This window comes from Mesoplodon bidens (genome assembly GCF_964165515.1).
Source record: "Mesoplodon bidens genome assembly, contig: HAP1_SCAFFOLD_304, whole genome shotgun sequence".
Lineage (NCBI taxonomy): Eukaryota > Metazoa > Chordata > Mammalia > Artiodactyla > Ziphiidae > Mesoplodon > Mesoplodon bidens.
Genome location: NW_027672087.1, coordinates 223,876 through 249,587, shown reverse-complemented (window position 1 = coordinate 249,587; position 25,712 = coordinate 223,876). Strand labels below are relative to the sequence as shown.

The window sequence follows — 25,712 nt, the reverse complement described above, 5'->3', positions numbered from 1 at the left end:
TGTGAACCACAACCACCAGGCAGTGAGGGTCACCACGCACCTGGTGGCGCAAAGAAGCCACACAGGAGGTGTAAATGATCCCCTGGCACTGGGCTCTCTTTGAGGCCTTGGGAAGGACCCTGAAAAGCTCTTCTAGGGCAACAATTCCAACTACTAATTCAGGCCATCATGGTGGGCATAGCCTAGGGCTCAGTCACATCTCAGCCTCACAAACTGTTGGATCCCACTTTGCTTCTCAATCTCATGCTCCACTAAACAACCACCTCTTCCAAAAGCCAGCAGACAATGCATCTAACAGAGAGCTATGAGGAATCCATTGATAACACTAGTGTTGAGAGACGAACAGCCAACAGCTTACGGTCTTGCTGTTTCTGGCTGTTATTTATATGACCTACACTGGACTGACGTGGGGTGGACATGTGATTTGAACAATATCTCTAAATCTCTGATGAGCCTATGGAAGGCAGTACCTCCCCCTCCCCCCATCAGGCTCAGCTGATCTGGAGGACAGGGGAGGAAAACCGGTGGGGTGGGGAGCCTCCCAGACCACCACTGACACCAGCTCAGCCCTTCCCCCAACCTCCTTTGGGGTTCCTGGGCACCAAATGAGAACCACCGGTCCACCCCTCTCTCAGCCTATTGAACTATTTCAGAAAAGCGGGGTGGAGACGGGGGCAGCAGGGATAAGAATGCCACCTGACAGGGCGGTAGTGATGAAACGTGATAATATATGACAGTCCCTAACAAGTGCCTGGTACATAGAGGGGGTCAAAAATGCCTTTGCAGTGTCACCTTAGGTTGTAGCCCCAGGCCTTCCTGAGTGCACCTGATCATAAATAACTCCCCGGTACGTCATCATTTAACTGAGGGGTTCTCAAGATTCAAGGCCTCCTTCCTAAGCAGACACACGAGGCATAGCCTCTGCTACCAGAAGCAAGAACTGTTTTCCCAACCAACCTTCTGGTGGTTGCTGCTGCTTCTTGTCCTTGAGAAAGGAGCTCCTAATGCATTTTGAGGGAAACCCCACTTGCAGTGCAATATGGCTTTCCCTTCTCACAGGGGTCATCCCCCAACGCCACCCCAAACTGCAGGTTTCAGATTGGTTATGATGTCCCAGAGACTAGAAAATGCCACATGGGTGTTTGTAATGAAGTCACCCAAACTCTTGAGTCTTCTTGGTCTACCTCCTAAGGAGAAAAGAAAAGATGCACAAGAAATAACCAATCTGTAGACCACAGCTCCACCTGAAGATCAAGATAGAGTGGAAACATTCCAGAGACTCTGCAAAGGGTCTCACGAGCTGCAGTTCGAGTGGCTTTAGCCCACAAGGAGAAAGAGGTTTCCAGTCCCTTCTGAGAGGGGAAGGATCACGGTTGCAGAAGAAGATGAATCTGGGATAAGGGTCAGGTGCCCTCAGCATCCAGCTTTCACGTGGGTCTAAAAAGTCTCCGTTTGTCTTGCTGAGGATGCCCAGGAGGTCAGTGGTGCCATGAGGCCAGGATGGGATGTGAGAAAGGGAGGAGAGCCCTCGTACAGGGGCTAAGGCTCTCAGATGACCAAGGGACCCCACACGCAGTGCCTGTTCTCGGGGTCCTCCAGGCTGCCAGAAGATAAGCGTCGGCGCTGCGTGTTCCGACGACTGACCACGTTGTCGTCAGCCTGCCAGGCACCTGAGAAGAAGAAGGTTACCGGACCTTTGGTTTGGTGCAGATGGTGTCTCTGGCAGGACAGTCCGGGAGTTTCGCATGAAAACTGGCAAGATGTGCATTACCTGGAACTCCCACAGGGTACAAACCACAGCACGTGAAACTTGGGAGCAGTGGCACCCACTGGGATAGGGACAGTCTTGGCCACTGTGGCCCACTGATGGAGGGACATGCAGGATGGTCCTTGTTTTGTGAGCTTGCCGTAGGCTCCACCTTTGTATCTTTATTTGGTCTTGAAGTTTGCCTAAGTGTTACAGTGGACCAGGAAAAGAAACTGAGTCTGGCTGAGACTTTCATGAGAGCAGGAGGAGGTGAAGGGGAGGGAGAAGAGTGTGTTAATTAGGGCTCAGAGTTAGTGTTTGCTGTGGGGGCCAGGGTGGGGCAGGAAGGGACTGGCTGCCCAGCAGGGTGCCAGGGACTAAATGGCATGGCAGAGAACAGAGTGACGGCTCTTCCTCTCCTTAGGCGCCCGAGCAGCCCACCGAGATTTGCTATCAGCTGGTGCCACCAACCCCAGGAGACATTACTCCAGAGCCTTGGGGTTCCCCGGGTACCATCCACGAAACTCATCAACTTCCCCCTTGTACTGCAGTTCCTGCACAAGAAGCACCCGCTGCCCATGCTGGAAACCCACTCTTGGTGCTTCTCTCTCCTTTGTGCTCTGTATCCAATCCATCATGACCTCCTGCTTGTTCAAGCTCTAGTAAGGTCTAAATGTGTAGTCAGAAAACCGGGGTACAGCCCCAGCTTCTAACGTACTGACTGTGTGACCTTGGGCAGGTCACTGTACTTGGAGCCCTGGTTTTCCCATCCATCAAATGGGAGACGATTACTTACCCCCCAGGGATGCTGTGAGGCTAAGCGAGGCGACATGGGAGAGTGGTGAGCAGGGCGCCTGACTCACAGAATGTGTGCGACAACCAGCCGCCCCCCAGGCCTTGTTTGGGCTACACTCATCTCCCCCAAGTCGTCCTCCCATCCCACAGACTGGCTCCATCTGATTCATTCCCCCCAGTGAAGCGAGATGCCCCTTCTGAAGGGAGAGGATGAAGCCCTAACCCCCTGAGTTTGGGGAAAGCCTTCCATTCTCTGGCCGTGGACTGCTGAGCTGCCTCTTCCAGCACCTGCCCCCAGAAGGACCCCCTGAAGCCAGATGGGGTCCAGCGTGCTCCGAAGTGCTCCCCCACTGGCCCGTACCACCTCCCCATTTCTCGTGCTGTGTGGAAATTGCTGGATACTGCAGCACACGGTGATCTCCTTCAGGGCAGAGCTGAGAGCCATGCCCATCAGAGTGCTCAGTTCGTGGATGGAGCCGGCTGACCCTGGAGGGTGGGCATGAGGCTCACTGTGTCACGTTTGAGGGAGGCCACTCACAAATGTCTGGGGTCAGCTTCAGGTTAGGCCAACAAAGACACGAAACCCTTTAATTGCAGAAACACTAGGATTAAGCAGGTATAAACTGTGTATACCCATATATGTCCTGGTGTGTTAATCCGCCCTAAGGCTCTAATAATAATCTTGTGGAGGTGGACCCCAGAGGAAGGGGAGTGAGTGGGACAGGAAATGTTTAGGTATCTCTCACAGCCAGACGGAATGCGGGGATCTGTACTCCCTGGGGTAACTGGAATCTGGCACATGGGTCCACAGTGCTTTTCCCCTCTAAGGGTGACAGGATGAAGAGCAGGCAAGATTGCCCTTTTAAGTTAGGAACCCCCAGATGAAATAAGTTGTTCCTTCATTTTATATAATTTGGTAGATCTCATACTTATTCCTCTGTGTTTATGGGGCAGGACTCCGGAACTGCGGCTGTTTGGTAGGAAAGACCAAAAGCAACTGGTAAACGGGAGAGAAGAGACACACACACACACACACACACGCATGCACACACACACACAAAGTCAAATCAAAACACTGCCGCAGCCTCGCTGCCACCACCACTGGCTGCCAGGCTGCCAGGCTCTAAATTCTTGAGCCCTTGCTACAAACACCACTGGTCCAGATTCTGAGACATGGCTGAAAACTGGCTCCTTCTGAAACAGCCTCAAGACTCAGACCTGAAGTCTCTGTTCTCCCCGGCTTCTTGGTACAGTCGGTGGTGCTCTTTTCTCTAAAAATGCTCTGCCAGACCCTCGGTGAAACCCTGCTGCTCCGTGCATCCTGGATGCAGAAGGTAAGCCTGGAAGGCGCAGGAGGACTTCCTGAGCGAGTGCTACCATTCTGTCCAGCCCTCAGCCAGAAAAGGGAGCCTGGAGATTCAAAATCCTTCACAGGAGGTAGAGAAGGTGGTTTCCACTTAATTCCATCCTCAGGCTCAGAAACGGGGGAGTGAAGAGACCTCTAGAGGCAGATTTGGGGAGCACATCTAGGGGGATTCCAGACACCTCCTTCCTGCCTCTACCCAGCCACTAATTAAATTTAAGGTCTGTAACAGTTCCACCATCTTCTAGAGTTTCTCTCCAGGAAAAGAGAAAATTAAATCAGATTTTTGCTTAGTATCTGAGAAGCATAGCCCTTCCTAGTGGCGTCTACGTCTTGGGTTATTTCAGATCTCCATAGGTACTTTTGTTTTTGGCTGTGCAGTGGCTTGGAGGATCTTAGTTCTCCGACCAGGGATTGAACCAGGCCACTGCAGTGAAAGTGCTGAGTCCTAACCACTGGACTGCCAGGGAATTCCCTCCATAAGTACTTGTAGATTTCATCAGTATGCCCACTCCTGTCCAATGTCATCATTTAAAAACATCTGTATTGGGCTTGCCTGATGGCACAGTGGTTGAGAGTCTGTCTGACGATGCAGGGGACACGGGTTCATGCCCCGGTCTGGGAAAATCCCAAATGCCACGGAGCATCTGGGCCCGTGAGCCATGGCCGCTGAGCCTGCGTGTCCGGAGCCTGTGCTCCGCAACGGGAGAGGCCACAACAGTGAGAGGCCCGCGTACCACAAAAAAAAAAAAAATTGTATTTCCACTAATAAACTCAAATTTCCTTTGCTCTTTCCCATCACACTCCCCAGAGCCTTTTCACAGAATTGTCACTGGTCCCCTGACCACTATCCTGCCACCTGTGTGATACTCCATCAGATTCCTTGGAGCCCCTTCACCTAGCACGGCCTCGCGATTCTAATAGGCTCATCACCTACAATGGTCAACTCAGATTTCCTCCCTTTGAGAACCTTGCAGAACAATCTCAGAACATACCACCTCCCCCACCCCTTGGTCTTGGGGCCAAAGAAGACCCAGAGGCTTCTTAAGGGAAGAGGTGCTGGAATGACACAGGTACTTTCTCAGCATCACTCCCACAAGGGTGATGAGAGCAGCGAGGATGGGAACCTGAGCCATCCTTGCCAGCAGCTGGGGCTCCTGGCAGAGCACCTGTGGGCCTGGGGAGGGTGGACCATGGGATGCTCCCCGGGCTCCCTCTTTGTGGGTGCACCATGAGGGGAGTGGCATCCGTGTGGGGAGGGAAACAGCGTGGAGAGGGGGACCAAGTGCCTGAGTAGCTGTCCTGATGGCCAAGCCAGCCTGAGGCACCTCAGTCATAGGATGGAACTTTGAACTTACAGCTGAGCGTGCTGAGGCCTGTTGATTCCACGGGACCTACCACAGTGGATGCTCCTGTCATTAACCTGACATTAACCCGACAGATGCTTCCGGAGAGTTCCCCAGCTCTTTACTACCAGTGTGACGCTAACAGCAGAACCTGAGAAACATTTTACCAAGAGAGCAGATGCACTTTCCTTCTCCTGTAAGAGCCCTTGAGACCTCGGGGTGAGGCTACGATGCGACCCTCAACTCCCTCCTCCGGCAGCCGCCACTGTCATTCGGTTTCATGTCTGGCCTGAACCGTGAAGCCAGTTTAATCTGAGAATGGCTGGCTCCCGAGATCACCGTAAAGAAGCCCAGGCATTGTTTTCCTTCCAGGTCTCGCTCCCCTGCCGCAATCCCAGAGTGGAATAAACATCCACCAGCAGGTTGGCCCGAAGGAGTTAGGGAGAGGAGGAAGCAGAAAGCCTGGGGTCAGTTTCCACCAGCATGGGTGGCTGAAACAATTCCCAGGAGCTCTCTCTGCCAAACACGGGGGTTGCTGGGGAGCCACTGTGGGGAGGCAGGAGCCTAGATTCCTCTCTTGAAACCCAGTGAGCGGCTGGCCGGCACAGCTGCCACAGACTCAGGGCGGAGTGAGGGCAGAGATGTTATCTTCCCCAACTAGTGACCAAAACAAATCCTGCCTGTAACCTTTGCCACAGAAGCATCCCCGCTTTTGTGAACAGGGATTAATCTAGTCTCACAAATATGTTTTTTCCTGGAAAATCTCAGCATATTTAATACAGGCTCTTGCCAGTTAGGAATGGAAGCCTCAGCGAGGGCCCCTCAGATGTGCGAGTGCCCAGCAAGCTTGGGGTTGGGTGTGGGTGAACATGAACTTTCACACGAAGTCTGGATAACCTAAATGAGTTTCAAAATAAACAAACTGGACAGACAGACGTACATTTGGCAAAAAGACATGAGAAACAAATGGACAGACAGAAGCCAGGTAAAGAGTGGGAAGGCAGGAAGTGAAGTGTACCCTGGACCTCAGCTGCTCTGGCCCAGGCCTGGCTGGGTCAATGCTAAGTGGGAAGGGACCGGAGAGCCCCTGGGAAGGCCGTGGTAGTAGTCTCTGGGGATTATGGCTTCTTCCACCACAAGCCTGCATGGGGCCAGAGGGGTTAGGACCTGGGTCTTTTGCAATCTGATGGAGAGTGGCAACCACAGGAGTTTGTGTCTCTGCAGCACCGGTAGCCACATCACCAAGAGAGTAAAGCACTGGACCTATGACGGGACGTGGCTGTCCTGAAGCTTAAACATATCCAGGGCATGTTTAAGAGTTTACAAACCATGCAACATGAAGGCAGTCTCTGCCGTGAACCCAGGAGGGGCAATATCGACCTAGTCCACCGGGCAAGACGTGGCTTTAGAGCCATGGTTGGTGAAGCCCTTGGTGAGCACGGAGCAGAGGGACATCAGTGCCCAGAGTGTGACTGACAGGTGGGTTCCTCCTGAGAACTCATCCCGGATTCAGTTTAGTGTCATGAGAAGGAATAAGGGGCATGTTGATGGCCCTGATTGAATTTATAGAGTTAGGGCTCCAGGGAGAAGAGTCACCCTCGACCCCTGATCGTTCCTTTGGGATCCAAATCTAGGGAGCACAAGGCAACTGGTGGTAGCCCAGGGCTCACTGGGTCACAGAGCTAGTCTATAAAATGCTGGCTTTGAAATTCCTCTCTGATCCTAACTAACCACTCTCCTCTGAGGGGCTACAGGTTCCCTTTTCAAGGGCTCAGGCTCTCTTTCCAAGACCTTATCACAGAGGCCGTGTCTGCCTTAAACTGCCTGTTGATGGAAACAAGACCAGGCCCCCTGCCATGGGATCTGCAAGATCATGATGGAGGCGGAAAGGTCAGGCCAAATCGAAAGGCTTTGGAGGTATTTTTGCGCCTTTCTCCATGCCCAAATAGTTTCGCTTAGAGCAGAGTCGCTCTTTGCCGAAGGACTCTCCCGTGGCCGCCTCACTTCCTTTCAGCAACTGGCTCCCAGCACCTTAGCAAAGCCCATGCCTTCTTGCAGGAACTGCAGGGCAGGAGATGGGTGTCCCAGGGTGAGAGCAGGGGTGTGAGCACGGGAGCGTCTCCCACCAAGATCATGTTCAGCAGACTGCCACTCACCGGGTAAGCAGACCGCAGAGCACAGCTTATTGTCCAGTGCTTTCATGCTGGCGATGTCAAAGTCATTGTTATTGTCACACTCCATACCTAGAAATGCGAATGTCCTCTGGCCTGTAATGGAGTTAAGGCAGTTAGAGAGGACCTGGCTGTGTTTTTCTCTGCTTTGCTGTCCTTAAAATAAAAATGTTAAGGATGGAGACAAAAAACATCAAATCATATGTTAAAAAAAAGACAATAATTAAGTGGGGAGAGTGGACAATAAAGGAAACTGTGTGGGTACGTTTGTGTTCTCGCTCTGTTCTGCTCTGTTTCCTTAACTGGCCCCTTTCCAGCCTTTGTTCCTGGGAAATCAGAAACTGGGGAGGTCTGTGGGATTTGGACACGCAGACCTGGGCCCAGAGCAGAGCTAAGCCAGGCTGGAAGAGCTAGGAGAGCCACGGGGGAAGTGACCCCGGGCTGCGGCCTTTGTCTGTCAGTGCACGTGGTATGTGTTTATGACCACAAGGCTCTACGAAATGTCTAATATATAAAATGGCAATTAAAGCTCTTCAGTCCCGTAATTTTGAACCTCAAATCAAAGAATCGCTTCATTCACAAAATTATGATTTATTTTCTTTGAGAGTTAATTTGCTATTCTGAGTATGTTTTAAGGGGCTGACCAGAAACCTACAGTCGTGTAAGATGGGAAGGGCACAGTTTTAGATGTTATTTTTTCAAGCCCCCCACCCGGTTGTTTTTTCCTTGGTGAAAGGGAGAGGAAGAAACATACATCTACTGTGTACAGCATGTCAGGTGGAAACCACATATGGAATGTCAGGCGGAAACCACGTATGGCCCTGTGCCTTTTAGAAGCAAATATTCTACTGGGGACGACAATCACAATGGAGAACTCGGAGTCTTGCGCCCTGAAGACATCAACCGAAGGGAGGTAGCGCCCAACCCCAGCTTGGTTGGTGTGTGCGTGCGGCAGAGGCACAGCCTGGGCGACCACCCATCCTCCGGCACTACTTGGCCAGGAGAGAGTGGTCAAGTGCACATGCGCAACCCCTGCACACCACACCGCCCCCCAAGCAACTGCCATGGCCAAAGCAGAAGTGACTAGCATGACATCTGCATCCAGGCTGGGATCCAGGTTTGATCTGAAGGTTGCCCTTCTGTGGAGGCACCTCAGAGGAGCAGAGGGAAGAGACACCGGTTCCTGGGATGCCTGGTCCTACACTCCCAGGTGGGATTCCAAGCTCGCCTTCCCCCCCACCTGCTTCCTTGCTCTATATGTAGGTCGTTCCTTTGCTTCTTGGCTTACTAGAAACAAAACTCTTCCGACTGAAGATATAATTGACCTTATTTACAAAATAGGAGTAGAGTCACAGATGTAGAAAACCAACTTATGGTTACGGCGTGGGGGATGGGAGGGGAGGGATAAATTGGGAGATTGGGATTGACATATACACACTACTATATCTAAAATAGATAACTAATAAGGACCTGCTGTAGAGCACAGGGGACTCTACTCAGTACCCTGTAATGGCCTATATGGGAAAAGAATCTAAAAAAAGAGTGGATATATGTATATGTATAATTGATTCACGTGGCTGTACAGCAGAAACTAACACAACATTGTAAACCAACTCTTCCAATTAAAAAAAAAATCTACTTGAGGCCTGAACGATGGTAAAGAGACTCGTTCCAATAGCCTACAAACACTAGTGCACGCTGAGCTGCTAACGTCTCTTCACCTCACCTTTGCTGTGCCGCCAGGGCTGTGATCCTTCTGCTACTGTAACATCAGCCGTTTTCTTCACTAAAGCAGGAAAACCTACTGCCTAACAGTCGGTTCCCCCAAGGGGAGGAAGCTGTTCTCCTGCTGCAGATGAACTTTGGGGCTGCTAGAGCAGTTCTGTGAGACTCAGCTGAGAAGCTGAAGCAGGAAGGAAGGTGATGGCAGTTGCCCAAGAAGCTTCAGAATCTACTCAACGTAGACGGAGAACTCCATGTATCTTCTGCAGCCTTGGCTCAGAGGCCCAGAAAGAGCCAGGAAGGCTGCTGAGGTCCTCAGATACCCTGCTTGCTTTGATATTCCATCAAGAAGACAACCTTTCCCCAAAGCCACACCCTTGAGCAGTGCCACCAAGTCACACCAGTGCCCCTTTCTGTACCCTTTAGAGAATACCCGTGAAAGAAATATAATAAAAGGGAGCAAAAGACCAGGTCTTTTACGATCTTCTTGTGTGGGTGATCCGTCCTCTTCTTCTAGAACATCATTTCCCTAGGACAGAAGGAAGGCACTGTCAGTCCATAATGCAGTGAAATGAGTCTACTGATTGTCAGAAGACAGAACTAATCACCCTCATGGTAACCATACGTTTCCAGTCTGTGTGAGATGGCTGGGAGGCCCAGCAGAGGCAGATTTTGCTTGGCGAGGCAGGATCGGCCCGTAGGGACCAGGTCTGATGCACGTTACAGAGGGACCAGGTCTGAGGCACCTTACAGAGGGACCGTGGGACTGTCAGGAATAGCCTTGGTAATAGTTTAGCTCACACTGTTTCTCTCAGGTGGAAATAAAAGTTGTCAAATGAGAAAGCAAACCGTGAGATCATAAAACTTTCAGAAACCCTTTACGATCCCCACCCCCATCCAGATACTCCTTTGAGAATATCTGGCTCAAAAGGAAGTTGTAGAGTCCCCACTGGGAGCTGGGCATTCCATATACTTCGGTCACATCTCCGTCAGAGCACTTCTCACGCTGAGTTATAACTCTGATTCCTCCATCAGATGGAGCTCCGGGATGGGTGGGATGGGTGGATTGGGGGCGTGGGCAGGCAAAAGCCATGTCACTCTGTCTTTGTGTCCCCCAGTGCCAGGAAGATGTGAGATGCCTGTGCCAGGTAAATACTCAGTGAATTGGAGGACAAACATCCTCTCAAGGTTCTGGCCTGGAAGACTTCCCTCTCGAACTCACTCCACGCCTATTACGCTGAGACCAGCGCCCTCTGCTAATCGGACAGTCCCTCTGCTCTGCACCCTTCCTCTAACAGATCCAAGTGCACCACCTTGGAAGGCTTCTTCCAGAACAACCCCCATCCTATTTGCATCCTCTGCCAGCGCCAGCAGTCCCTCTGACCGCGGAGGGGGCACCAGCGTCCATCTTGCTCTTACCTCTGCATCCTGCTCTTTGGCGGCGGTGGCGAGGCCTGCAAAGTTGCAGTCCGGAGACGCCACTGGTGTCACCTGCAAAGGAGCAACAAAAGTCAAGGTGCAGATGCCACTGGCTCTCCTACCCAGCTCGCCTGGCAGCAAACCCAAACCAAGTCCTCAGGCCCGAAGTGGTGCCACACGAAAGATCACATCTGAGGGATTCTTGGATTCAAAGACAAGTTACCCTGTTTTTCAGGGCTCCCCTGTCGAGCACTGGGGGGCTTTGCCAATCTCCCTTGCAGGCCCTGGAGTGAGCTCCTTGGGACTCGAGTACAGAGCATAGCAGAGCAGCGAGGGCGATCCCATGCTCCTCTCTTACCTCTGCTTCTTCTGAGGGTATCCTGCTGGCAGCCCGGGGCCAGGGGAGAGCCTCCCCGTCCTCTTCCGTGCCAGGGGCAATGTAGGAACCGGACATGTAGTAGGCGGTGTCGGTGCTGATCTGGGAGGACACCATGGACATGACCGACTGGGCCAGACTGCTGCTGGCAGGGTCTTTGGAGACAGGAGTTGGAGGAAGGACATGGAGGTCAGGCCCGGCTGCTGTGAGTGCACTGGGAGCAGAGCTCTCTCGCTGCACCCGGGCAGTGAGGACACCAGCGGCCTGGCCTTGCCCTCACCAAATAGGGTTTAGATGGAAGGTTTTCCAAGGTTTGGCTCCTTTATGTTTTAGAGCTCCAAACTCAACCTCAAGGATGAGGGATTTGCTTTTCCCTGTCATAATGTTAAAGAAACCCTTACGACAGCAGGACTGGGAGTGAGATACCAGCTTCTCCCCCAGCTCAGCCGCTAGACCACCCTCTCATTGCAAGGGAGCGAGTCTCACTTCCTCTCAAGCTGGGGCCTATTTTGTCTGCCACTTAGGTATTAGTTTGCTGCTCCCTAGTCCATCCGGGAGGAAATATTAGCAGCACTATGGACTCGGCTGACGGGGAAGGACCTGCAGTTGTTCCCATCCACCATCATATACCTTCTGGGGAGGAAATTGTGGAGGAGAGAGGCGTCCCTGTGCAGGACGACTGGTCAATAGCTCCTTTCGGTGACAAGGTCAGGTTCTCACTTTCTGGGGTGATGCCACATTCCTGGGTGGGAAAGAAGTAAGCGCCAGTCAAACATGTTAGAGGGGAGGAGACAGGGCAGGGCACCCGTGCGAGGAGGAGGAAAGGGGATCTGGGAAGGGCGGCAGGAGGCGACATGCAGAGGGAGGGCTGGTCTCTCCTCTCATCACTCCTGTGCACCCCTGACCCGGACTGGCTGTCTCCCGAGGGGAGGTGCCAGCACATCCTGCCCGAGGCCCAGCAGCTGCTGGAGCCACACAAAGACCGCAGCTCAGGTGACACTGGTCACCCAGCAGCTGTGACACGGGAACACCCCAGGTTTCCCCAGGATTACTAACAGCTCTCCTTTTTTTTGTTTTGTTTTGTTTTTTTGTTTTTTTGTGGTACGTGGACAAACAGCTCTTCTTCTGAAGGGAGAGAACACAGAACCAGCGGAGGCCCCGGTACCTGCTGGGCTTCTCCTCTGGGATGGAGGGTTAGTTCCAGCTTGATGGATCTAATACAAACACCGCCTGTCCCTCAGCCCACGCCCGGCACCCCCATCAGTCACCTGGGCTCGCAACCTCGGTGCACCCCAGGGCAGATGCAAAGGCCTACTGATTCTCTTTCTACAGCCTGTGTTCTCTCTTCCAGGTCTTCTTTTCTTAAAACCTTGGATCATGGGCTTCCCTGGTGCAGCAGTCGTTAAGGATCCGCCTACCAATGCAGCGGATACGGGTTCAAGCTCTGGTCTGGGAAAATCCCACATGCCACAGAGAAACTAGGCCCATGAGCCACAACTACTGAGCCCGTGTGCCACAACTACTGAGCCCGCATGCCACAACTACTGAAGCCCGCGTGCCCAGAGCCCGTGCTCTGCCACAAGGGAAGCCGCCGCAATGAGAAGCCCACGCTCCACGATGAAGAGTAGCCCCCACCCGCCACAACTAGAGAAAGCCTGTGCGCAGCAACGGAGACCCAGCGCAGCCAAAAAAATAAATAAATAAAATAAATAAATTTAAAAAAAAAACCTTGGTTCAGGCAACCCTCCTGCCTGGCTTGGTCTGTCTCCTGCGTAATCCAGTCTGCACACCTCCGCCATGTGGGCCCTCGTGAAGCCACGTTCCCACCGTACCACTGGCCTGCTCAGGGCCCCCACTTCTGCTCCGTGCTTCACGTGTACTGTCCCTGCCACCAGGAATGTTTCTCTCACCTATCTCTTCGTGTCTAAGAAATTTTGATATTCAGCTCAAACGCTGGTCCGCCATCACTGCTTCTGGTTCCCTTCACTTGACGTGATCCTCCACAGCACGTCAGTGTCTCTGTTTTGGGAGCCCTTCCTTTCTCTGGTTAAAGTTTATTTACTCATTCAACAAACACTTACTAACACCTATGTGCCAGATGTGGTGTTGTTATTCATGTACATGTCCTGTCTCCTACTGGACCATGAGCTCCTCAGGACAGGAACCACTTTACACCTTCCTATGCTCCACTGCACCCTGCCCACCGCCTTGCCAGGGGTGGGCTCGACAGCCCGCTGACCTCTGTTACATAAAGCCTGTGAGGGTGCACAGGGTAGAGGATCCCATCTTCCACTCAGCTGCCCGGCTTTTCCACCAGCTGAGCCTGCATCCAGAACTTGCCCTCCTCAGACATCTGCCCAGTTCGTCTCACCTCCTCTGTCCATGGACCACTTTTTTTTTTTGCCTGCAACTGTGTGGCATGTGCGATCTTAGTTCCCCAACCAGGGATTGAACCCACAGCCCTTGCAGTGGAAGCACGGAGTCCTAACCACTGGACAGCCAGGGGAGTCCCCTTGTCCATGGACCACTTTTTAAAGCAAGCCTCCCCACCCTTACGTGACACACGGATCCCCGGTAACACCTGACACAATTGTTTTGTACTGACTGTCTTTTGTGTACACCCCCACCCCAATCACGAAGACTGTAAGCGCCAGGAGGGCAGGACTTTTGTGTCTCCCCACTGCTGCTGTTCTCAGCATAAAAGATCATGCCTGGTCAGTAACGCAGGCCCCGTACACTGAGAAAAGACTGAGTCTGGTGACGCCCTTGCTGCTGTCTCAGAGAGTGCTCAAAAGGCATTTGATGAATGAATGAGACCAGACGGGCCGGCAGAGGCCAGCAGGCAGGAAAGAGAGCACCTGGAGTCCAAAACCAAACAAGGAAGGACAATGCACATTACCTCTCTGAGATGTTGGGCTGACGGTCTCTGAGACAGGGGCGTCTCAGATTCGCTGCATGAACGCTCATCTTCCTCTTCGTGCAGCACAGAAGAATTCTGGGAGATGGACCTGCATAAGCCCGGAGGGAGAAGCAGCTGCAGCCAATGCCCCTTAAAGAACAGAACTCGCCTGCACTCCCATTAACCAGATGTCACAGGGAGAAGAGGGCCCTGAGGGGAACCGGAGGGAACCTAAATCTTAGGAAGGAGTGGGGACGTGAGAAAGGGCACCAGAGGGTCTGAGGCCTCTTCTGGGCATGGGAAAATCGGAGTTTTACCTTTAGCTCTTTCAAACAATTGTGTCTGAACTGGGGGAAATCCACTGACATTTTGAGGGTTTCAATATTTTCATCTGTAAAATTATCCTCCTTTCCTCTGCCGTGGAAACTTATTATGACTTGCTCCTAGTTGGATGTAAACGCCTAAGAAACACAGATCACAAGGTTCCTTCGGTCCTCAGACTAAGTGATGCTCCCAGGGGCCTGAATGACCCTAATGATGTCATCATCCCTATACCCCATACTCTCCTCCCACAACAGAATACGTGAGAGGTTCGTCCGTCTGGATCCTCCTAAGTACCCATGTACCATCTTATTTTCCTCTCCCAAGGGATGGGTGCTAGCCCAGGTCATAAGTGGAATGAGCAGCTCTGGGAGCAGCCCAGAGGGTCTACACTGCCCTGGGACTTGGGACTCAAGCCAGCACCGAGGAGGTGAAAGATGGATTGAGAGCATCTCATCAAGGACCCCAGGGCCAACGCTATTGCATGCAGACTACTCACTTGGAGAGACTATTTCTGAGCTTGAGTCCTGGGCTGCTGCAGTCGGACAGGCGGTCGAGGGGGGAGAGCATCCGGACAGGAGGCAGGTGGCCGTCACTGCTGTAGGAAGGCAGCATTCCCAACAGGTGTCTGTCTCCAAGCACGTGGAGTGCGGGGACTGCCGGGGATGGGGTAAGGGGCCCGTTGAGGGCCTCCAGAAGAGACACCACTTCATAACCCGGTGGAATGTTCTCCGAGGACTAGGGGAATCAGAGACAGGTTGGGAAATTAATTAAATACTCTTCGTTTTATGGTACGAGCGTGTTTCTTCCTCTACGTTGGAAAAACACTGTCTTTTATATCTAGTCTGGGACTCTGGGAAAGGAAAGCTGTATCAGAAGCGGAAGAAAGATAAAATAACAGAGAACCACATGTTCCTTGACTCTGCTTACCGATGGACTTCTTCTTAATACTGTTGATTTTTTCCGATTATAGTAGAAATATATGTTCATTACAGGAAATTTGGAAAATACATAAAGGTGTAAAGAAGGAAAAAAGTCATTAACCATCAAATCACCCAAAGTGATAACTGTTGTTAGCATTCTAGTGTTATTTTCTTCCAATGTTTTTTCCTCTGTACTGTTTACACAGTTGTGATCAATGTGTTAATGATAATTTTATACCCCGCTTACCTCACAGAACATAAATATTTTCCTTCACATGCATCCCTTTTCATAGATACCATACATTTCCTTACTCTTCCATTGGTGCTGGCTATTTAGTTGTGTCCATTTCCTACTGTAAACAACACTTTGATGAACATCTGTTCATCTATTGGGCATAAATCTCTTTTTTTCAGATCATTTTCTGGGTATTAAATTCTAAGACCTTAGATTACCAAGTACAAATGTTTTTAAGGCTCTTAATATATACAGCTGTTTTGTTTTGTTTATTTTCAGTGATCTTTCTAGTTACACCCTTACAAGCAGTACAGATTACCTGTTTTAATTGCTTCTTGGCCAGCATGGAGTATTTTAAAAAAGGAAGTTTTTAAATGTGAAAGGTGAAAAATGGTCTCTCACCTTAATTTGCATGTTGTTGATTTTTCACGTGGTTGACTTTTTAAAAAATGACAGTTGACCAGCTATGTTTCCTCTTCTGAGAAATTTTTTATATCCTTTGCCCCATTTATCTACTATTTCATTCAAGTGGGTTATGATAAAGATACTAGCCTTTCCTCTGATGCAAACGTTGTGAGTACATTTTTTTTTCTTTAGATGATTTGCTGTTTGTTTTTAACTTTGGTAATCTTTTACACATCTAAAGTTTAAACATTTTTATGCGATAAAATCTACATGTTCGGGGTGCTTCCCTGGTGGCACAGTGGTTGAGAGTCCGCCTGCTGATGTAGGGGACACGGGTTCGTGACCCCCCCGGTCCGGGAGGATCCCACATGCCACGGAGCGGCTGGGCCCATGAGCCATGGCCACTGAGCCTGTGTGTCCGGAGCCTGTGTTCTGCAATGGAAGAGGACACAACAGTGAGAGGCCCGCGTATTGCAAAACAAACAAACAAACACACAAACAAAAAAAAACATTAAAAAAAATCTACATGTTCGGGACTTCACTGGCAGTCCAGCGGTTAAGACTCCGCACTTCCACTGCAGCGGGTGAGCGTTTGATTTCTGGTTGGGGAACTAAGATCCCACATGCCATGCGGCGTGGCCAAAAAAAAAAAATCTACAGTTTCTTTTTTTGGTAGCATTCCATTGTTTTCAAGCTTAGAGAGCCCTCTCCCATCCATAGTCAACTAAAGAATCATCTATAATTTATTCTAGGTTTTTAATGTTTGGCTTGCTCTGTTTTTAGTGCAGTTAACTAGTTACCCTGCCTGGAATTTGTTATCTGGTAAGGAGTGAAGTGCTAAACTGATTGTTCCTCCCTAAAGCACTACCTCATCGTTCCAATACCATTTACTGAATAATTGATAATTAATCTCTTCCACTAGCATGTTAACCTAAAGACAAGACCTTCTGGTCTACAACTACAAAGCGTGGAGTCTTGACACCATCACTTACACCACGAGACAGAGGTGAATTATATCATCTACGTGGCTCCCAGTCCCTGAAGCCACAAAATAAGACAAAGAAAAACAGTTACCTTCTCAGAGGATTCAGATTAAAAAATGGTAAATTGTATCTAAATCCCAAACAATCATCCCCTTGTTTCTGCTTGGGGACGTTCCAGAGCAGGACCCCATCCCCACCCCCATCTGCTCAGACACTGGAGTGAAACAGCAAGCTGACAGCTCTAGGGATGGTAAATGTTAACTGGACGCTGAGCCCCCAAGGTGGAAAGTGGAGGTTTTAATGATCAGAACCTCATTTTCCACTGTACTATTGGCTGGTGTTTAACACAACATGATCTCTGCCAGCTTACTCAGTACTTGAGAATGCCAAGGTTTTATTACTTGCCACAAAGTCACGTGAAGAAGGACAAAAGGTGAAAAAAGCCCAACTTACTGAATGCTCTTCTGAGTCGGATGTCTGGGATGAGAGGATGGGGTTAAAGCTGGTTGGGGACAGAGGGCCCAGTTTCTTCCTCATGGCTCTTATCTGAAGCTGTGCCCGGAAAGCTGTGAAGAAGAAAACAGGCCATCAGGACACGGTGATGCAGGAGTCAAGATGGACAAGGGCACGCACAGAAGCCACGACCCCTTCTCCCCCGAGGGCTGACCTCGGCGACCCAGCAGGGCCTCCGGGGCTTATGCAGTCAGCAGATGGGGCAGTTGTTGGCCTGGTAGCGCAGGGTGTCGGCGCACGTGTTACACAGGCAGAGGTGATGACATGGCAGAATCAAGGTGTCCCGCACGTCTGAGAGACACACCACACATTTGGCACTGTTATCACTCACTTCATCCTCAGCCACCTGGCCGGGGGACAGAAATTTAGCCAGTGTCACAAAGACCCTCACGTCACATACTTTCTTTAGAAGGCGGCCTGCCTTCAGAGCTGAGACAATGCACTTGGTAAACTACATTGAACTTGGAAGTTTACCAAGTGCATTGGCACACTGAGTTTCACTTCTTCGGGCAACTGTTTGTCTCAAGCCCATCCTCTGAGGTTGAGATCTGGTCCTGTCTGAAAGTCAGAGCTGAAGAGGCCCAGGAGGCCACCCAGGGAAGTGGGGAGCAATGAACTGAGTGAGCAGAGCCCTGCCAAAGAACCGATCCAAACCAGCCTATGTTCTCATTTCCAAAGTTATATAAGTATAGTCATCTGAAACGAGGAAGAAGAAATACCCTTCTAGGACCAAATGGATTCCAGAGTCTGGCATGCTAAGTTCCTAGATCCTGGCTGGATCAGAGAAGTTCTCACTCTGCCTCCTGGGAAGAGTGCATTCAGAACGGTGGATGGAAATTGCCTTAGACTCTTGCGTGTTGTACTTGTTTTCAATTCCATAGATCTCCTGAAGGAGGTAGCTGACCCCATCCACCTGAAGAGCAAATGGAAAAGTTCAAGGGCAGGCTGGTTCTCCGAGAGATGAGTGGGAACTCACCCCCCACCCCCCTACCTCCTTCGGTAACCAAGGACTACTGATTCACAATGAAAAAAAGTCAAAGGCCTAGGAGAGTAAAGGAGGCTCTTATTTACTTATGTGTTCTCTTTGGGAGGGGAACGAAAATCAAATGCTTAATTCACCCGCCCTTATCCCCAACAGGGAACGTGCGCAAATACAACAGTAACACTCCTACTGCAGGTTGCTATAACGACAGTCAAGGAAGGCAGAAACTAGGAAAAGGATGGAAGACCATGTGTCAGAAGCATTGGCTATGTAATAAAAGCTAAGTTTAGACATTATAAACGGGAAGCAATGGAAATGGGAAAGAAAGAGAAGAAATGGGCAAGGAAAAGAGGGGAAGGGAAAATGCAGAAGCAAAGAGAGAGCAGGACCTTGAAGGGGGGTCCGATTGCGCCCCCTCCCTGGCCACGGAGCCACCCCGTCTCCAACACGCGGAAAATGTGAACTCTCTTGGCCCTGCTCCTTAAAACCTCAACTTGGGAACTGCCTGGAGGTCCAGTGGTTAGGACTCAGCGTTCTCACCACCAGGGGGCCTGGGTTCAATACCTGGTCAGGGAACTAAGATCCCGCAAGCCCCAAGGCAGAGACAACACCCCCCACCAAAAAACCCAAAAAACATTAGAACCTCAACTTCAATGCCCAGTTTGACTCCCACTAGCTTGGGCCATGTTGGTGCCAAAGCTGGCCCCTCCCTTGTTTCTTTATGCCTGCCCACTCCTCTCCCCTGCCCCCCACCCTGTCCCAGTGATCCCCGTCCCTAAGGCCCACCCTGTCACCGATTTCACATCCCACTCTCCAGTCTGACAAAGGCTGTTGCTGATGCCAATCTAGCAACAGAAGAAGAGATAAACCATTTCCCTTGAGCTACCCTAGCCTTTCCATCCCATCCAGGAGTCCTGGGGAACCAGGCCTTCCCAAGAGGCAACTCACGGAGGCCAGGCCTTTCCAGGCTGTACCCTGGGCTCAGGATCTGTTATCTCCTCTGCCTCTCTTAAAACTTGCTTTAACACAGTGATTATGTTGGAAAGGACATTATCAACAAATTTATACTAAAGTATTACTGACTACTATTGACCTCATTAAGGGTGGATGGCACTTGATAACTGAAAGAATGAATGATGTAGAATTTAAGATATCTGTCATCCATCTGCGGGGGGCGCCTTTCTTTTCATCTCAACCCGAGGCCTACCCTGCCCCCCACCCGACTGCTCCACACCCTCCGTGTGATGACACACCTTCCCTTGGCAATGACACACCTCCTTGTCTTCCATGACCCTGCTCCTGCCTCTGCAAGTGTGGAAGGAAAGTGTTGGCACACAGTGGGGCTTAGGACTTCCAGCACACATATGCTTAACTTGTCTGATCATTCTGGAAGGGGGCAGATAGCCAGCAAACTTGGAATGTGAGAAAAGGAGTGTTGGGATAAATTAATCCAAGAGCTCCAATTGGCCTTGAACTGGACCCCAATACTTTGATCCTTTAGCTGGAAATGTTTCTCACCCTGGCATTTTAAATAACAACATTCTTCTTAAAACTAAAGTCAGGAGATAAATCTTGCCCTTTCATTTTCTAAAGTCCTCTGCTCAGATAATGGCTGCCTCACCACCAACAATTCTGGAACAACAGAGATACCAAAAATCAGTATTCCTTTCAGGACACCCAAGTAGTTTCCAACACAGAAAAGCATTCCCTGCTTGCTTTTGTTCTTTGATTTAAAAAAAGGGGGGGGGTGGAAGGGAAAGAAGAGTGCTTTAGCAAAGGAGTGGAGAGAGAGAAGGGGGTACACCACCCATCCCTGGCCCTCTAATACTTACTACTTGTTTCTGCTTGAGGGGCTTGACACAGAAAGTCCCATCTGTGTGCTGGAGCGAAAATACACAGTTATGAAGGAAGGCAATGAGGATCAGCTGATCTTTTGTTACTTCTCTCAATTACACACCTCCTGGAGGCACCCCACCCAAGGCCCCACACCCTGCCAGTGTGGAATGACAGACTCCTAATACAGGAAGGGTTTTCAAGCACATAATCTAGCCCTTCTGCTTTAAGAAGAGGAAATGATGGACTTCCCTGGTGGTTTAGTGGCTAAGAATCGGTCAGAGAACTAAGATCCCACATGCTGTGGGACAACTAAGCCCGAGCACCGCAACTACTGAGCCCATGCACTACAACTAGAGAGAAGCCCTGGCAGCACAAAGAAGATCCTGAGTGCCATAAATAAGACCTGACGCAGCCAATACATAAATAAATAAATATTTTAAAAAAAGAAGAAGAGGAAACGGGGCCTAAGGAGTTGAAGGTCATGCAGCAAGTTGGTGGCGTAGCCCCCGGTGTGGTGCTTCCCCCAGCTCCCTGCGCAGCCTGCGAGCCGGACCCACTCTGCTGAGCCCAGGCAGCCAGCGAACAGGGCTCCACGTGTCCTCACAGGAAAGACAGAGCAACATGTACCAAAGTGAGGCCCTATAACATTACCCACTGACCTTTTCAAAAGTGCCCAGCAGGACGTGGCAATGGCCAAAATACTCTGAAACAAATAAAGGCACAAGGATGAAGAAGAAGAAAGCCAACAACACACGTCGATTCCACTCACCTTCTCCGGGTCCCACAGTCTGGCAAAATGAACCCTCTGGCTGTCACAGGAAGGGGCAGGTTACGTCACCCAATAGGACTCTCCCCCGAGGAGCGTGGGAGCAAGAGTGTGTGGGGATGTGGGAACTGCCTGATACCCACGGGGGAGGCGTGTTTTTCTGAGGCTGCAGGCGCTGCCAGGCCTGCACGATACATACGGGCACGTGTGCAGCCAAAGAAGACAGGAAGCACCCGTACCATCTCCTTCATCCACCACAGCATGGACCACTAACGGGTAAACCTCTCTATCCAGGTCAAAGCCAAGCTGAAAGAAAAGGGAAAAAAAAAGGGCTTAACACATTTAAAGGGCACAGTAATCTGTCAGAAAGGGAGGTCTCATCAGGAAGCCTGAACCTCATCTCTGCTCTTCATCCATCAACCTGGTTAACTACCTAAGTCCGTGGAATTGAAGGCCACCAGCCTCTTTGTAAAAAATCTCATAGATGTAAAGGCTTCTAACCTGCAGGTCTTGCCTTTGGGCATGGCTTTCTCAAAATATCCTGGGTTAATGGGCTACTTTGGGACAGAAAAGTTAGATGTACCCTTCCCAGGGCATGAAGACGTTACAAGGCTGAAGGGGAGCATGGCCTTCGAGTACCCGGGCCTATCCTTTGCTGCTGGCCAGGGTCCTGAGTAGCTCCCACGCCCTGCGGGTCTGTGGGCAGAACCTGCCCTGCACTTCCTCCCAGCGGCCGGTCCCCTCCGCCAGCCGGCAGCTCACCTCCTCTTCAGCCCACTCGGAGGGATCCACGGTGTGGGAGGGCAGGCAGAACTGCTGGCACACCCCACGCTTGTAGTGCACCGTCTCTGACTGCAGGCTGTTGTCCTTGGGGATGTAGCTGTTGGCCAAAGTGGGAAGCAAAGCAAAGGTTACTATCTGACAGTTTCCTCTGTCTCATGCCTGTTCTCAACAGGTTCTCAGTATAGACTGGAAGAGAAAAGAGAAGAAAAGATCTTTATAATCTCTTTCCTTTGCCCTTGCTTGGTAATGCTATTAAAGTTATCTCTTCAGGGCTTCCCTGGTGGCGCAGTGGTTGAGAGTCCGCCCGCTGATGCAGGGGACACGGGTTCTTGCCCTGGTCCGGGAGGATCCCACATGCCATGGAGCGGCTGGGCCCGTGAGCCATGGCTGCTGAGCCTGTGCATCCGGAGCCTGAGCTCCTCAACGGGAGAGGCCACAACAGTGAGAGGCCCGCGTAACGCAAAAAAAAAAAAATCTATTAAGCTACCTTTCTGTGGATATGTGGGCTGAATAGATAACTTTTATTTTATTCTTTTGTGTGTGTGGTATGCAGGCCTCTCACTGTTGTGGCCTCTCCCGTTTTGGAGCACAGGTTCCGGACACGCAGGCTCAGCGGCCATGGCTCACGGGCCCAGCCGCTCCACGGCACATGGGATCCTCCCGGACTGGGGCACGAACCCATGTCTCCTGCGTCGGTGGGCGGACTCTCAACCACTGCACCACCAGGGAAGCCCTTAACATGTATTGATCACCAGGTGCTTTCCCTTTCATTATCCCCTTTAATTTTGACAACAGCCATGAAAGGTAAGGTTGGTTCACTATTTTACAGATGAGAACCAGAAGCTCAGAGCAGTTGCCTCATTTTATTCTAGAGCTGCAGCCAGGCTGCCACGTCCGAGGCCAGGACCTCAAGGGGCCTCAGACCCTTGAATCCATCTCCATCAAATACGCGAGCAGACCATATGTGATGAGAGAAACAAGTGGCCGGAGCAGCTGACAGCTGGCAGGCTCCCGAGGCCTCAGTAGCCTCCATCTATCCTGCTGCATCAGGAACTCCCCGGTGGAGAGGTGACTCCCGGCTGCAGACTCTTCTGCAGCTAAGAGTTTCCCCTTGGCTGTGCCATCCCCAGGGTTGACCCCGGGGGTGCGAGTGGCTGGGGAGGCAGTTGAAAACCTCAGGGACAAATAAAATCTTAAAAAACTGAGACAAAACAGATTAGTGGCTGCTTAGGCCAGGAAGAGGGGTTTCCGGGGGAAATGGGGGATGATTAATAATGAGTATCGGGTAATAATAAGTATCGGGTTTCTTTTCGAGGTGATGAAAATGTTCTAAAATTAGATAGTAGTGATGGTTGCACAACTCTGTGAATAACTAAAAATCACTGAATCGGGGGACCTCCCTGGTGGCACAGCGTATAAGAGTCCGCGATCCCAATGTAGGGGACCCGGGTTTGATCCCCACTCAGGGAAGTAGATTCCACATGCATGTCGCAACTAAGACTTCACATGCTGCAATTAAGAGTTTGCATGCCACAACTAAGGAGCCTGCCTGCCGCAACTAAGACCCAGTGCAACCAAATAAAAAATAAATACTTAAAAAAATCACTGAATTGTACACTTTAAATGAATGAACTGTATGGTATATGAACTATATCTCAATGAAGTGGTTATATTTTATTCCTAAAAATTTATTTTTTAAGATTTTTTTGATGTGGACCATTTTTAAAGTCTTTATTGAATTTGTTACCATATTGCTTCTGTTTTATGTTTTGGTTTTTTGGCCTCGAGGCACGTGGGATCTTAGCTCCCCGAGCAGAGATCGAACCCACACCCCCTGCATTGGAAGGTGAAGTCTTAATCACTGGACCGCCAGGGAAGTCCCTGAAGTGGTTATATTTTAAAAAGATGATCAGAGAGAAATAAACTCCCTGATCTATACAAGCATAAAATGGTCTCTGAGTCATCTTCCTTTGTCAATTGAGAAAAATGTGGGACCTCTGGTTTGCCCTAACCAAATCTGTCTCCCCAGGGAACCAGTGAGTCTTAGTAGACAGACTTGCTCTCTGGAGAGCAGCATCTGTTTAAAAATCACATTATCTCTGGGACTTCCCTGGTGATCCAGGGTTAGAACTCTGTGCTTCCACTGCAGGGGGCCCGGGTTCAATCCCCAGTCAGGAAACTAAGATCTCACAAGCCTCGCCAGGCAGTCAAAAAAAAAAAAATCGTGCTATCTCAGGGACAGCACAAAGAAGGCAAACGTTGATGATAATTAGTACTGACAGTGGTGATTAAACAACAAACCCAGTGCACCAGAGGAAGGGAACATGAGATTAAGAATAAATTAAAAAGGAAATATAGGCAATAAAATAAGGATTTCCTGCACCAAGTTCAAACATCCCATCTTCACACAGGCTTGTCGAGGTATCTGCAGAATTCACTTTCTCCTCCAACTGTTCTTTTTCTGGAAGGTTCACCATACCGGGGTAATCATGACAGCTTCCAGGAGAGTGAAAGTTCTTCCCAAACACTGACTCTCAGAGAAAGTTCTGAAGAATCTAGGTGCGGAGACCCTTCATGCAAGCAGCCCACGGCCCGGAGGCCTAGATGCTGGGCTCTGGGTCTGGCAGAAACTGTTCTGTGGGTCCCCTGGGGAGTTGGCTGTCCCTTCACGAAGAAGGGCCCCTGGAACATGGCCCCTGCTGGCTGGGAACTTGAACTTACTTGACGAGTCTTAGTGTATCCTTTCGGATGTTGATCAGGCTTCTCAGAGTCTTCACTGGTTCTTGGGGAGGAGGGGCAGCGTAAGGAAACTGTGTCGGAAACAAAGTGGGAGAAGACTGTGTTTAGAAAGACGGATAACCATAGTAAGTGGACCTGCTCGAGGTCCCAGCTAGTGGGAGAGCTGGGATTCGACTTGGTGTCCAAAGCGCTACATTTATCTGCTTTTCCCAGTAGATGAAGCTTATGTGAGTCAGCATTCAAAATGCGGACACCTAATAAAAACTCCCACTGAAGTTCCAAATACCAAGGGACACACAGTGGCCGAGTTAATCACAAAAGGCTTTTCCACCTGACCTTACACAATGGGGAGTCGGACCTGCAAGGATTTTCCTTCAGTGAAGCCACATGGTGTCTGAAGAATTTAGGAACTGCAAACACAAGAGAACCCCATCATGTGTACAGGTGGAGGCCTGCAAACAGTGAAGAACAAATTTCCTCTGCAGTTGATCATATAAAGCAGAGTTAAAAAAAAAAGTGAGCCAAAGAGCTCTTTTGGGGTCGTCAAAGGTTTGTGGTTGTCCATCATTTACCTTATGCTTTCACTCTCTTTCCCTGTTTAAACATGTGGGTTTGGAGTAGTGAGTTGATGACAACGAGGAGATAAGAAAGGGGACACAGTAAAACATTTCATTGGGAACTGCTTTGAGAAGATTAAGAGTGATTTAAAATGTTCCCACTATTCTTCTAATGTCATTTGGGCAGTAAATATTTTTTACATGTGATTCCCAGAAGACCCACTAGTATTTGGAGCTTTGCAAAACCATGGTCCTCCTAGCTCTGAAGAGTCTACCTCCTCATGCTGGTCTCAGAAAACAGGACGTCCACATGAAACTGTGTCTTCACAGATTTTTGCTGTTTTACTTGGGAAACATAATTGAACCTATGGTATGTTTGATTTTGTGTATTCAGTGTGATCCCTGATACTTCATGTGTATGAATGTGACCCTTAAGAAAATACATTTAATCCAAACTATCAGCTGTGCATTCAGATGATCGCTTTGTGGGTATTGTCTAGCAATATTTTATTTTTTCATTGATACCTTAAACATATATTCTTCTTTTTTTTTTTTTTTTTTGGCCATGTGGAGCATCTTGCAGGATCTTAGTTCCCCGACCAGGGATCGAACCCGGGCCCTCTGCAGTGGAAGTGTGGAGTCCTAACCACTGGACTGCCAGGGAATTCTCACCTTAAACATATATTCTTTTAAAATATATGATAGGTGGTTTTTCTGATTACAAAGCAATACACGTTCAAGCAGAAAACTTGAAAAACACAAAAAAGTACAAAGTCAGCCATAATTTCACCACTCAGTGATACCAAAGTTAACATTTGCAGAATGTGTCTT

The 25,712-nt window shown here is 50.0% G+C and overlaps 1 protein-coding gene across 1 annotated transcript; it reads right to left on the bottom strand.

Annotated features, from left to right (window-relative positions):
- Positions 1-1,548: 1,548 nt before the first annotated feature.
- Positions 1,549-24,062, bottom strand: LOC308610600 (E3 ubiquitin ligase RNF157-like; the record flags this gene model as incomplete). Its single annotated transcript, XM_081259674.1, is given in 18 exon segments — positions 1,549-1,670; positions 7,408-7,518; positions 9,625-9,673; positions 10,564-10,635; positions 10,922-11,094; positions 11,570-11,681; positions 13,839-13,947; positions 14,659-14,897; positions 17,159-17,271; positions 17,405-17,408; positions 17,412-17,564; positions 18,060-18,131; positions 20,033-20,080; positions 20,696-20,739; positions 21,042-21,108; positions 21,565-21,682; positions 22,535-22,739; positions 23,969-24,062. Coding segments are annotated over 18 exon segments (1,905 nt in total).
- Between the last annotated feature and the right edge of the window lie 1,650 nt (positions 24,063-25,712).